General features: G+C 60.1%; 1 protein-coding gene across 1 annotated transcript; it reads left to right on the top strand.

The window, feature by feature from the left end:
- The first annotated feature begins 10,122 nt into the window (after window positions 1–10,122).
- TRIM59 (tripartite motif containing 59) lies at window positions 10,123–11,514 on the top strand. Its single transcript, XM_009902131.2, has one exon. The coding sequence runs from the start codon at window positions 10,154–10,156 to the stop codon at window positions 11,378–11,380; it is 1,227 nt and encodes a 408-aa protein (XP_009900433.2). The 5' UTR covers window positions 10,123–10,153; the 3' UTR covers window positions 11,381–11,514.
- Window positions 11,515–11,893: the final 379 nt, after the last annotated feature.

Raw genomic sequence — 11,893 nt, 5'->3', positions numbered from 1 at the left:
GGCAGGTAACTTACTGCTGCAGCTTGAAGTCCCAATTCATTCCCAGTCCAGTGTGAGCACATGAAGCCAGCCTGGGTCTGAAGCCTGTGCTTCCTCCATGGATGTTACTGATATGGTAAGTTGGTGTTGAAGCCCCCTTGGTTCTGCCTCTGCACTGCTGTGTTCAGGGGGTAGCAGAGGGGAGGGGATTTGAACAACTTTTAGTTCAGAAACAAAACTCCTCCCTGGTTCCTCTGCACTCTCTGGTTTCCTCAGGAGGTCTTCCCTGATGTTGCAGTGTGCTTAGTACAGATCCTGGGCTGGAGTAGCAACACAGCTCCATCCCCCACCCCAAAACTTAGAGCCTGCTGAGCTCGTGAAACACCTTCCAAGAAACACCAAACAGATTTTGATCTTCCATGAGGTTGGGGTAGGGGAGAGAAGGGAGTGCCTGACACCATGGACAGCTACAGCCTCCTGAGCTGGAAGATCAGCACCACAGAATGGTGAGGATGGAAATGGACTTCTGGAGCTCACCCAGTCCAAGCCCCTGCTCCAGCAGGGCACCCCCAGCAGCTTGCCCAGCAGCACAATGCCCAGGGGGGGTTGGAAGCTCTCCACACCAGGAGACTCCACAACCTCTCTGGGCAGCCTGCTCCAGGCCTCCAGCACCCTCACACCAAACAGCTTTCTCCTCCTCTTCACATGGAACCTCCTGGGCTCCACTTTGTGCCCACTGCCCCTTGTGCTGTCCCTGGGCACCACTGAGCAGAGCCTGGCCCCAGCCTCTTGCCCCCCACAGCTCCTTTGTCTCTTGCTGAGCATTGCTCAGCTGCCCTCTGGGGCTGCTCTTCTGCAGGCTCTCAGCCCCAGGGCTCTCAGCCTTTGCTCCTCACAGAGCTGCTCCAGGCCCCTCAGCAGCTTTGCAGCCTCCCCTGGACTCTCTCCAGCAGTTCCCTGTCTCTCTGGAACTGGGCAGCCCAGCACTGGACCAAGGACTCCAGCTGTGGCCTCACTAGGAGAGAGTAGAGAGTGTGGAGAACCTCCTTTGACTTGCTGGCCACACTCTTCTTCGTGCAGCTCAGGACACCATTGGCCTTTTTGGCCACAAGGGCACACTGCTGGCCTGTGCTGAACTCATCCACCCGGACCCAGCTTAAATTCCATTTGATTCACAGCTTGCACTGGGTTGGAAGAAACCCTCCAAGGTCATCTTGTCCATCCTCCTTGCAGTCAGCAGGGACCTCCAATAGTTCAGGCTGCCCAGGGCCACAGCAAGTCTGATTTTGAATGTCTGCAGGGATGAGGCCTCAACCCTGTCCAAAGATGTGTGAGGAGGTGGTTGCTGCAGCAGGCCCTGCAGCACAGGCAGGAGGGGCTGAGGTGACATTGCCAGCGTGGTGCTGGCCGTGGTGCACTGCAGGCTGTCAGCTGTGCAGGATGAGCACCAGCTGCTTGTCCTCTCCACTGTAAATCCTGACAGGTGCAGAGTGACCTGGCTGTGCTGGTTTGTGCATCTGGCTTCAGATGGCTTCTGCTTGTTCAGGTGAATAGAATGTGTGGGGTGAGATCTCCTGCAGCTGGGGCAGGGCGATCCCAGGCACTGATCCAGGCTGGGCAGGGACTGGCTGGAGAGCAGCCCTCAAGAAAAGGCCTTGGGGGTGCTGGGGGAGGAGAAGCTCAAGAGGAGCCAGCAGTCAGCACTTGCAGCCCAGAGAGCCAAGCAGAGCCTGGGCTGCAGCAAGAGAAGTGTGGCCAGCAGGGCAGGGAGGGGATTCTGCCCCTCTGCTCCACTCTGCTGAGACCACAGCTGCAGCTCTGGGGCCAGCTCTGGAGCCTCTGTGCCAGGAAGGCTCTGGAGGGGCTGGAAGGTGTCCAGAGAAGGGCCACGAGGAGGAGCAGAGGGCTGGAGCTGCTCTGCTCTGGAGACAGCCTGAGAGAGTTGGGGCTGTGCAGGCTGGAGAGGAGAAGGCTCCCAGGAGACCTAATTGTGGCCTTCCAGGATCTGAAGGGGGCTCCAAGAAAGCTGGGGAGGGACTTGTGAGGGTGTCAGGGAGGGATAGGACTGGGGGGGATGGAGCAAAACTAGAAGTGGGGAGATTGAGATTGGATGTGAGGAAGAAGTTGTTGCCCATGAGGGTGGTGAGAGCCTGGCACAGGTTGCCCAGGGAGGTGGTGGAAGCCTCCTGCCTGGAGGTGTTTGCAGCCAGGCTGGAGGTGGCTGTGAGCAACCTGCTGTGGTGTGAGGTGTCCCTGCCCATGGCAGGGGGTTGGAGCTGGCTGAGCCTTGAGGTCCCAACCCTGACCATTCTGTGATCTCTGTACAAGAAGGTGGTTTCCTGAGCTGTCAGTGAGGGCACACATCCTGTTCCCCCCTGACTTTGTGAGTTGTGCTCTCTTCCCTTTGGCATACCAGCAGCAGGTGGCTTAGCAATGCCCCATCTGCTACCCTGACCCAGCATGTGGCATGGTCCTGCAGCCAGCATGTCCCTTCTCTGAAGCACAAGTGATGTTCTGGGCTAGTTTGCAGCTGCTTCTGGGGTGGGCCTGTGTGGCTGCTGCAGCACAAGGGAGGGGGGTGAGGACACCAGCCTGGCCTAAGCTTGGTAGTGGAGGCAGAGGGATAGGAAGGGAATTCACAAACCAACCACCCTGCAGAAACAAGCGCAGGTAGGGCTCTGCTCACCTGTAGTGAAGGGTAAGGTCTTGATTTCCATCCTTGGAATGCCACCAGCAGCCTGGCCTGGCTCAGCAATGGTGTGGCCAGCAGGAGCAGGGCAGGGATTGTGCCCCCGGACTGGGCAGGCTGCACCTTGAATCCTGGTTCAGCTCTGGGCCCCTCTACACCAGAAGGGCACTGAGGGGCTGGAGCAGGGCCAGAGAAGGGCAACAAAGCTGGGGCAGGGTCTGCAGAACAGGGCTGGGGAGGAGCAGCTGAAGGAGCTGGGGGTGTTGAGCCTGGAGGAGGCTGAGGGGAGACCTTCTTGGTCTGTCCAACTCCCCGAAAGGAGGTTGGAGCTAGGCGGGGCTTGGTCTCTTCTCCCAAGGGCAGGAGGGAACAATCTCAAGTCGTGCCAGGGGAGGCTCAGGTGGCACCTGAGGAACAACCTCTTCCCCGGAAGGGCTGTCAGTGCGTGGCCCAGGCTGCCCAGCTGCGGAGGGGCATCAACGCCGTGCGGCTGAGGGTCAGGGCCGGGCTGCGAGCGGGCAGCGCGGGTCAGGGCCGGGCTGCGAGCGGGCAGCGCGGGTCAGGGTCAGGGCCGGGCTGCGAGCGGGCAGCGCGGGTCAGGGTCGGGCTGCGAGCGGGCAGCGCGGGTCAGGGTCGGGCTGCGAGCGGGCAGCGCGGGTCAGGGTCGGGCTGCGAGCGGGCAGCGCGGGTCAGGGTCGGGCTGCGAGCGGGCAGCGCGGGTCAGGGTCGGGCTGCGAGCGGGCAGCGCGGGTCAGGGTCAGGGCCGGGCTGCGAGCGGGCAGCGCGGGTCAGGGTCGGGCTGTGAGCGGGCAGCGCGGGTCAGGGTCGGGCTGCGAGCGGGCAGCGCGGGTCAGGGTCGGGCTGCGAGCGGGCAGCGCGGGTCAGGGTCGGGCTGCGAGCGGGCAGCGCGGGTCAGGGTCGGGCTGCGAGCGGGCAGCGCGGGTCAGGGTCAGGGCCGGGCCGCGAGCGGGCAGCGCGGGTCAGGGTCGGGCTGCGAGCGGGCAGCGCGGGTCAGGGCCGGGCTGCGAGCGGGCAGCGCGGGTCAGGGCCGGGCTGCGAGCGGGCAGCGCGGGTCAGGGTCAGGGCCGGGCTGCGAGCGGGCAGCGCGGGTCACGGTCGGGGTCGGGGTCGGGCTGCGAGCGGGCAGCGCGGGTCAGGGTCAGGGTCGGGCTGCGAGCGGGCAGCGCGGGTCAGGGTCAGGGTCGGGCTGCGAGCGGGCAGCGCGGGTCAGGGTCAGGGTCGGGCTGCGAGCGGGCAGCGCGGGTCAGGGTCGGGGTCGGGCTGCGAGCGGGCAGCGCGGGTCAGGGTCGGGGCCGGGCTGCGAGCGGGCAGCGCGGGTCAGGGCCGGGGTCGGGCTGCGAGCGGGCAGCGCGGGTCAGGGTCAGGGTCGGGCTGCGAGCGGGCAGCGCGGGTCAGGGTCGGGGCCGGGCTGCGAGCGGGCAGCGCGGGTCAGGGTCGGGGCCGGGCTGCGAGCGGGCAGCGCGGGTCAGGGTCAGGGTCGGGGTCGGGCTGCGAGCGGGCAGCGCGGGTCAGGGTCGGGGCCGGGCTGCGAGCGGGCAGCGCGGGTCAGGGTCAGGGTCGGGCTGCGAGCGGACAGCGCGGGTCAGGGTCAGGGTCAGGGCCGAGCTGCGAGCGGGCAGCGCGGGTCAGGGTCGGGGCCGGACTGCGAGCGGGCAGCGCGGGTCAGGGTCAGGGCGGGACTGCGAGCGGGCAGCGCGGGTCAGGGTCAGTGTCAGGGCCGGGCTGCGAGCGGGCAGCGCGGGTCAGGGTCAGGGCCGGGCTGCGAGCGGGCAGCGCGGGTCAGGGTCAGGGCCGGGCTGCGAGCGGGCAGCGCGGGTCAGGGTCGGGGCCGGACTGCGAGCGGGCAGCGCGGGTCAGGGTCGGGCTGCGAGCGGGCAGCGCGGGTCGGGGTCGGGCTGCGAGCGGGCAGCGCGGGTCAGGGTGGGACTGCGAGCGGGCAGCGCGGGTCAGGGTCAGGGCCGAGCTGCGAGCGGGCAGCGCGGGTCAGGGTCGGGGCGGGACTGCCGCGGCCGCCCCTCTGCCGGGCACGCCCCTGGGCGCGGACTCGTTTGAAGGCGGCGGCAGCGGCGGCCGTTGGCTGCCGGCGCATGCGCGGAGCGGGACGCGGGCCCGGCCGGTTTGAAGAGGGCGGCGGCGGCGCGGCCGCGTGGTTCTCATCGCTTCCAGGCCGCGGCAGCGGCCACCGGGGACAAGCCGCAGCGACAAGCCGCAGCGGGCGGCAGGCCCAGCGCGCAGGTAGGCTGGGGGGGGAGCGCGGCCGCCGCCGTGCCCCGGGCTGGGCCGGGGGTCTGCTGGGGCATCAACCGCGCGGAGCCCGCAGCGCGGAGCCCGCAGCGCGGAGCCCGCAGCGCGGAGCCCGCAGCGCGGAGCCCGCAGCGCGGAGCCCGCAGCGCGGAGCCCGCAGCGCGGAGCCCGCAGCGCGGAGCCCGCAGCGCGGAGCCCGCAGCGCCGAGCCCGCAGCGCCGAGCCCGCAGCGCCGAGCCCGCAGCGCCGAGCCCGCAGCGCCGAGCCCGCAGCCGGCGCTCTTCTGCTGCTTCCAGACACTCTTGGCGGCTGGGGAGAGCTGCGGCTGCCGGGACCCCGCCCCGGCGCGGCCGGGACCCTTCCGTCGCCTTTAGGGCGTTTCTGCCTTGTGAACTTAGCAAGCCGGCGCTGGTCGCTTTGTCCAGGTGTCAGTGCAGGCAGGGGTCCCATCGCTGCGGGCTTTGTGGATGCTGATCGATAGCTAAAGGTAGGGAGGCAAGGGGCTGAGGCCAGGCTCTGCTCAGTGGTGCCCAGGGACAGCACAAGGGGCAGTGGGCACAAAGTGGAAGCCAGGAGGCTCCATCTGAAGAGAAGGAGAAAGTTGTTTGGTGGGAGGCTGCTGGAGGCCTGGAGCAGGCTGCCCAGAGAGGTTGTGGAGTCTCCTTGTGTGGAGAGCTTCCAACCTGCCCTCCCCGCCCCGGCCATTGTGCTGCTGGGCAAGCTGTTGTGGATGCTCCTAAAGCATTAGCAGGGGGGTTGGAGTGGATGATCTCCAGCGGTCCCTTCCAACCCCACCGTGCAGGGATTCAGGTATTGCTCAGTGCCACCGACTTGCCAGTGGGAGCTGGCAGAGGGTCTGCAGCGTGCAGGGGCTGCGCAGCAGACAGGTGAAGGTGTTCTCCTCCTCTGTCAGCTGCTGAGTTCTAAGAGGCAAATGAATGCTCAAGACCTGAGGCTTTGATGAAGTTCAGGAGATGAGGGAGGGAGGAAGTCTGAGCAGTGGAAGATGGGCATGGGGAGGACAGAGTGGTGTGTTTGGGCTTTTGGAACGTGGCAGCTCTTGTGGAAGTTTGTTGTAGTAGCAAACAAGAATGCAGTGGGTGGATGGACAGAAGGGAGAGGGTAGCTTGATGGGGAAACAAGAGAGACTTCTCAGCTCTGCTCATCTCCTTTGAGGCTGTGAAACAAGCCAGTCCAACCATTGTCTAACTCTACCAAGGCTGGTGTGAAACCATGGCCCTCAGCACCACACCTCTGCTTTAAACCCCTTCAGGGATGGGGATTCAGCCACCTCCCTGTGCAGCCTGTGCCAGTCTGAGGACCCTTTCAGTGAAGGAATTTCTTCTACTGTCCAAACTGAACCTCCCCAGGTGTAACTTCACACCATCTCCGCTCATCCTGTCATTTCTTACTACAGAGAGACCAACCCCCAACTCCATTCAGGTAGTTGTGGTCTCCCCAGCCTCCTTTTTTCCCAAGCCAAACCACCCCCTGATGATTCTGTGCTGCTGGTTCCTGCTGCCTGGCCTGTTCAGAGCAGGAAACCTGGCAGCTGCCTCCTACAGGCTCCATCCCTTCTGATGTGCTGACAAACACCAGAGCTGCACCTTGGCCTTCTGGGCTTTTTAAACAGTTGTGTCAGCCGTTCCCAGGAGGGTGACCTTTATAGAAGACTGCCCAGAGCACCACTAAACATTGTTTCTGCACAGCAGAGCCTTGAGCTGCTGTGTTTGTGCTGCAGGGGGGCTTCACCTCCTGCTGTGGCAAGGGGAGGTGGCATTTCTGCTGTGTGTTTAGCAGGGTGTTGGTGTCCTTCAGACAGCAGATGTTGTTTCCCTCCCTGAAGGTCATCATACGATCATAGGATGCTAGGGGTTGGAAGGGACCTTCGAAGATCGTCGAGTCCAAGCCCCCTGCCAGAGCAGGAGCAGAGAACCCAGCACAGGTCACACAGGAACACATCCAGACAGGGCTGGAAAGGCTCCAGAGAAGGAGACTCCACAACCTCTCTGGGCAGCCTGCTCCAGGCCTCTGGGACCCTCACAGGGAAGAAGTTCCTCCTTGTGTTGAGGTAGAACCTCCTGTGCTGGAGTTTCCATCCATTGCTCCTTGTCCTATCCCAGGGTGCAGCTGAGCAGAGGCTGTCCCCTCCCTCTGAGCCCCAGCCCTCAGGTATTGATAGACATTGATTAAATCCCCTCTCTGACTAAACAGCCCCAGGGCTCTCAGCCTCTCCTCACAGGGCATATGCTCCCAGACCCTTCATCATCCTGGTAGCTCTCTGTTGGGACTCTCTCCAGCAGATCCTTGCCCCTCTTGAACTGGGGAGCCCCAAACTGGGCGCCTGGCAGCGCAGAGTCCTTAGGAAGCTCTTCTCTGTGCCCCTTGGAACTCTTGGCATGGGCCACTGCAGCCATCACCCAAGGCCAAATTCACCTTTGCAGCCCCTCCAGCAGCTTTGGCAGCTGAGGTGTCAGACAGGTGTGCTGTACTTCACAGCTTCCCCTTGCTGTGACCGTTTGAGGCTGTGCCTTTAAGAGAGACAGTGTCGGGAACGCTCTGGCTGAATGTTTTGGTACCAGAACGAAAACACTCTTGATACTCCAAAGGAATTTCAGTGGTGGAGGGGCAAAATGCAACTTTAAATCGTAGGGCAGGTGGACTTTTTCCCTCAGTTTGGGTTTCAGCCTGTTCTGCCTGCCTGCTTCTCAGCAAACTAGCTGGAGCTGACCTTGAGATAAGCAAAACTAACCCTGCCCGTGCTTTTGGAGCTTTAGAACAATTCTTTGCCTTAATAACTTGCCTTTTTCTCTCTCTCTCTAGCCCCTTTTTGGGGAAAAAAAGGAGGTAGTGGGGGGAGAGAGGGGGAGGGAATCTTGTGTTATTTTCCTTTGCTGTATGTTTCTGTATATATATAGTAAATACCTGTGTATATTTGTGTTATATATAATCTGCTTCCTATATATGCTTGTAAATAGAGTCTGCTTCTCCCACTGAGTTTAGCCCTGGTTTCTTACTCTGTGGGGGAGGGAGAGCTAGGCCCTCTCTCAACCTACCACACTTGCCTGCAGTGCCACTGATGTCAAAGAGGATAAAAGCACTGCCCCTTTTGCTGCTGGAAGGGTTCTGAAGCTTGTCCCCTTGCTGGCACAGTCATGCTCTTGAGTTTTTATAATGCCCCTTGGGGTGCAATTTGCCTGTGCTGGGTGACTCTGGGGACAGACCTGTGTTTGCTACCACTGCTTAGCAGGTGTAAGGCTAAGTATCTGCCCCAGGCAGGGAAGCACTTACCAGCTTCCTGCTGCTTTGTTTACCTGGGAAACTTCTTTATTCCTTTGTTGAGCTCTGTGGTGTTGGCTCTTCTCCATCGGTGCTCCCAGGCTCTCTGATAGCCAGCCCGTGACTTACTCCCACTGCTCTGGAAGTGCTTTGTTCCTTTCCTCATGCAGGGTAAAACTGAACCTGGGGACTTCTGCTCTGCTTCTTGCCTCCTGGTACAGCTCTGGGTGCCAGGCTGCCTGGAGCAAACAGCATCATCAACAGTTCAGTTCCTTTTATCACACTGTGTAACCATGGAATGGCTTGGGTTGGAAGGGACCTCCAAAGGTTACCCAGTCAGCAGGGACATCCCCAGCTGGATCAGGTTGCCCAGAGCCCTGTCCAGCCTAACCTTGAACATCTTCAGGGATGAGGCCTCAACCACCTCCCTGGGCAGCCTGTTGCAGTGTTCCACCACCCTCCTGGTGCAGAACTTGTTCCTCACATCCAATCTCAATCTGCTCTGCTCTACTTTGAAGCCATTGCCCCTGCTCCTGTCCCTGCAGGCCTTTGTAAACAGTCTCTCTATCCTTCCTGCAGCCCCCTTCAGGTCCTGGCAGGCTGCTCTGAGGTCTCCCTGGAGCCTTCTCCTCTCCAGGCTGAACACCCCCAGCTCCCTCAGCCTGTGCTCACAGCAGAGCTGCTCCAAGCCCCTGAGCATTTTTGTGTCCCTCCTCTGGAGCCTCTCCATCAGGTCCAGGTCCTTCCTGTGCTGAGGGCTCCAGAGCTGCACTCAGCACTGCAGGGGAGGTCTCAGCAGAGCAGAGCCAAGTGTCAGAATCACCTCTCTGGATCTCTGGCAATGCTGCTTTGGATGCAGCCCAGGCTGCTCCTGGCCTTCTGTGCTGCAAGCTCACACTGCCTGCTCCTCTCCAGCTGGGATTGTTTAGCCTGGAGAAGAGAAGGCTCAGGGGTGACCTCATTGCCCTCTACAACTACCTGAAAGGTGGTTGTAGACAGGAAGGGGTTGGTCTCTTCTCCCAGGCAACCAGCACCAGAACAAGGGGACACAGTCTCAAGCTGTGCCAGGGGAGGTTTAGACTCGAAGTGAGGAAAAAGTTCTTCACCGAGTGAGTCGTTCGTCATTGGAATGTGCTGCCCAGGGAGGTGGTGGAGTCCCCATCCCTGGAGGTGTTCAAGAGGGGATTGGATGTGGCACTTGGTGCCATGGTCTAGTTGTGAGGTCTGTGGTGACAGGTTGGACTCGATGATCCTCGAGGTCCCTTCCAACCTTGGTGATACTGTGATAAAAGGCTCTCTAAATGTTAAAATCCTCATTCTTATGCACATTCCATAAACTCAAGCACTGTCAGGCTACAGGGCACTATGCAGGATTACTCAAGACAGGCTTGTGCCATAGAAAGGTATTTCAGCACAGGGTTTGAAAGAACAGTGGAGAATCCTGTTTCACTCGTCCATGTTTGCTCACTTTTTGGCTTTCTGAGATCTCTGTCACCTGTTAGTGGCTTAATTTAGGCTCAAGGTGAGGAGAAAGTTCTTCCCAGAAAGAGTAATTTGGAATTGGGATGTGCTGCCCAGGGAGGTGGTGGAGTCACCATCCCTGGAGGTGTTCAGAAAAGAATTGGATGAGGCCCTTGGAGCCATGGTTTAGCTGTGAGGAGGTATTAGGTAATAGGATGGACTAGATGATCTCTGAGGTCTTTTCCAACCTGCTTGATTCTCTGATTATGATTCTAGGTCAGAGCTGGGCTGGCCACCAGATGAGTGCCAGAGGCTCTGCGTGAACCTCTCAGCTTCCCAACGGGAAGAGAGAAACTGATGGGGTGGGAAAGAAACTAACCCAGCTGGGATTGAAAGAAGAATGTTGAGGTGCTTAGGAGGTTGGACTGGTTGTAAAGACCTGTGACAGCTTCCAGTGTGTGTGTTTCCCTTCGGCAGGACATGCATCCCTTTGAGGAGGAGCTGACCTGTTCCATCTGCTACAGCCTCTTTGAAGATCCTCGCGTCCTCGTCTGTTCCCACACCTTTTGCAGGAGCTGTCTGGAAGGCGTCGTCCGGGCATCAAACAGCTTTTCCATTTGGAGAATCCCTCTGAAGTGTCCAAACTGCAGGAGAGTCTCCGAAATCCCTGCTGCCGGCGTCGAGTCGCTGCCCATCAACATCGCCGTGAAAGCCATCATCGAGAAGTCGCGGCGGGAGGCGGCCGCCTGCAGCGCCACCTGTCGGCAGCACAGCAGCCAGCCCCTCAACATCTACTGCCTGCTGGACCGGAAGCTGGTCTGCGGCCACTGCCTCACCATCGGCGAGCACAGCGGGCACCCCATCGATGACCTCCACGCCGCCTACCAGAAAGAGAAGAGGACTGCCGGCGAGCTGCTCCAGCAGCTGACCGACAAGCACTGGAGCGACGTGTGCTTGCTGCTGGAGAAGCTGAAGGAGCAGAAGGCCCAGTGCGAGAGCGTGGTGAGGGGGGATCAGGTGGCAGTGGTGCAGTACTTCAGGAAGCTCAGCGACACCTTGGAGGACAAGAAGCAGGCTCTGCTGACGGCGCTGGAAGAAGCCAAGGCCCACGTGGTGGTGAAGTACGACCCCCTCATCCAGCACCTGGAGAAAATTCGGGAGGAGCAGCTGGAGCTGATGTCCCTCAACACGGCTGTGCAAAAGGAGGAGTCCCCACTCGTCTTCCTGGAGAAGATGGGGGACATGCAGCAGCGTGTCAAAGCCTTGAGGGAGAAGAAGCTGCCCCACGTGGAGCCTGTGGAGGTTCATCCCAGAATTGGGCTCCTGCTGAAGGATGTGTGGTCAAAACTTGAGCTGGGGCAGATCAACAAGATCCTGGCTCCGAAAGTCAAGGTGGTCCTGAAGAGGAAACTGCGCAGCAGAGGCGGTGGCCGGGGGGGAGGCAGAGAAGCGAAGGAGCACCTGCAGGCTGTGAATCGTTTGGTGCAGCTGCTCCTTGTGATCACAGCTGTGGTGGGGCTCTCCTTTTGCCCACCTGTGTCCTCGCTGCTGTTTGAAGCTGCTCCCCTGTACCTGTCGGAGGTCCTGATGCCTGCCTGTCAGGGTCTCCACTCCCACTGGCAGGCTGTGGCTGTGGAGCTGTGTGACAGATTTAACTTGCTGATGGAGTTTGTGGGGGGAGTTGTTTCCCTTCAGCTCTTCCAGTGAGGAGATGAAAACCTTAGGGGAGGGACTGTCAGGGTGGTATTGTAGCTCTAATTTTTACCTGAACAGCTGAATTGTCCAAGTTCTGCCTTCCCTTCCTGTTTCCATCTCCTCCTTTTACTGTGTTGTGTGGAATTTTTCTCTTGGCTCTTACCTCCTCCTCCTCCCACAGAGCTTGGTAGGAGTCAGTTTAAACAAGACACTGGTCAGAAGCACTCTGCCAAAGATGCAGCAGCTCCCAGGTTGTCATCTGGAGCCTTGGCTGCAAAACCTCCTCACACATCCCTTGGGGAACGTGATTTTAAAGTGGGGTTTGCGTGTGTGTGTTTGGGGGTGGGTTTAGGTTGAGGTTTGGTTTGGTTTTAAATTCTTTTAATCAAAGCACAACCTTGAGCCTGGGAGGGATCACTGGAGCTCTGCTTTAGCTGAAACCCACATTTGGTGTTTTCCTGGCTCCAAATTTCTGGTGATGTGATCTCATCATATCATGTCATGAAAATGGACAGGTTCTGAGGC

This window comes from Dryobates pubescens, chromosome 32 (genome assembly GCF_014839835.1).
Source record: "Dryobates pubescens isolate bDryPub1 chromosome 32, bDryPub1.pri, whole genome shotgun sequence".
In the NCBI taxonomy this organism is placed as follows: domain Eukaryota; kingdom Metazoa; phylum Chordata; class Aves; order Piciformes; family Picidae; genus Dryobates; species Dryobates pubescens.
The sequence above is the reverse complement of the archived record's forward strand: the minus strand, read 5'-3'. Positions and strand labels throughout refer to the sequence as shown.

What these genes read in the sequence shown, in the direction of transcription:
- TRIM59 (XM_009902131.2), top strand. Translation starts at nt 10,154, where the DNA reads ATGCATCCCTTTGAGGAGGAGCTGACCTGTTCCATCTGCTACAGCCTC.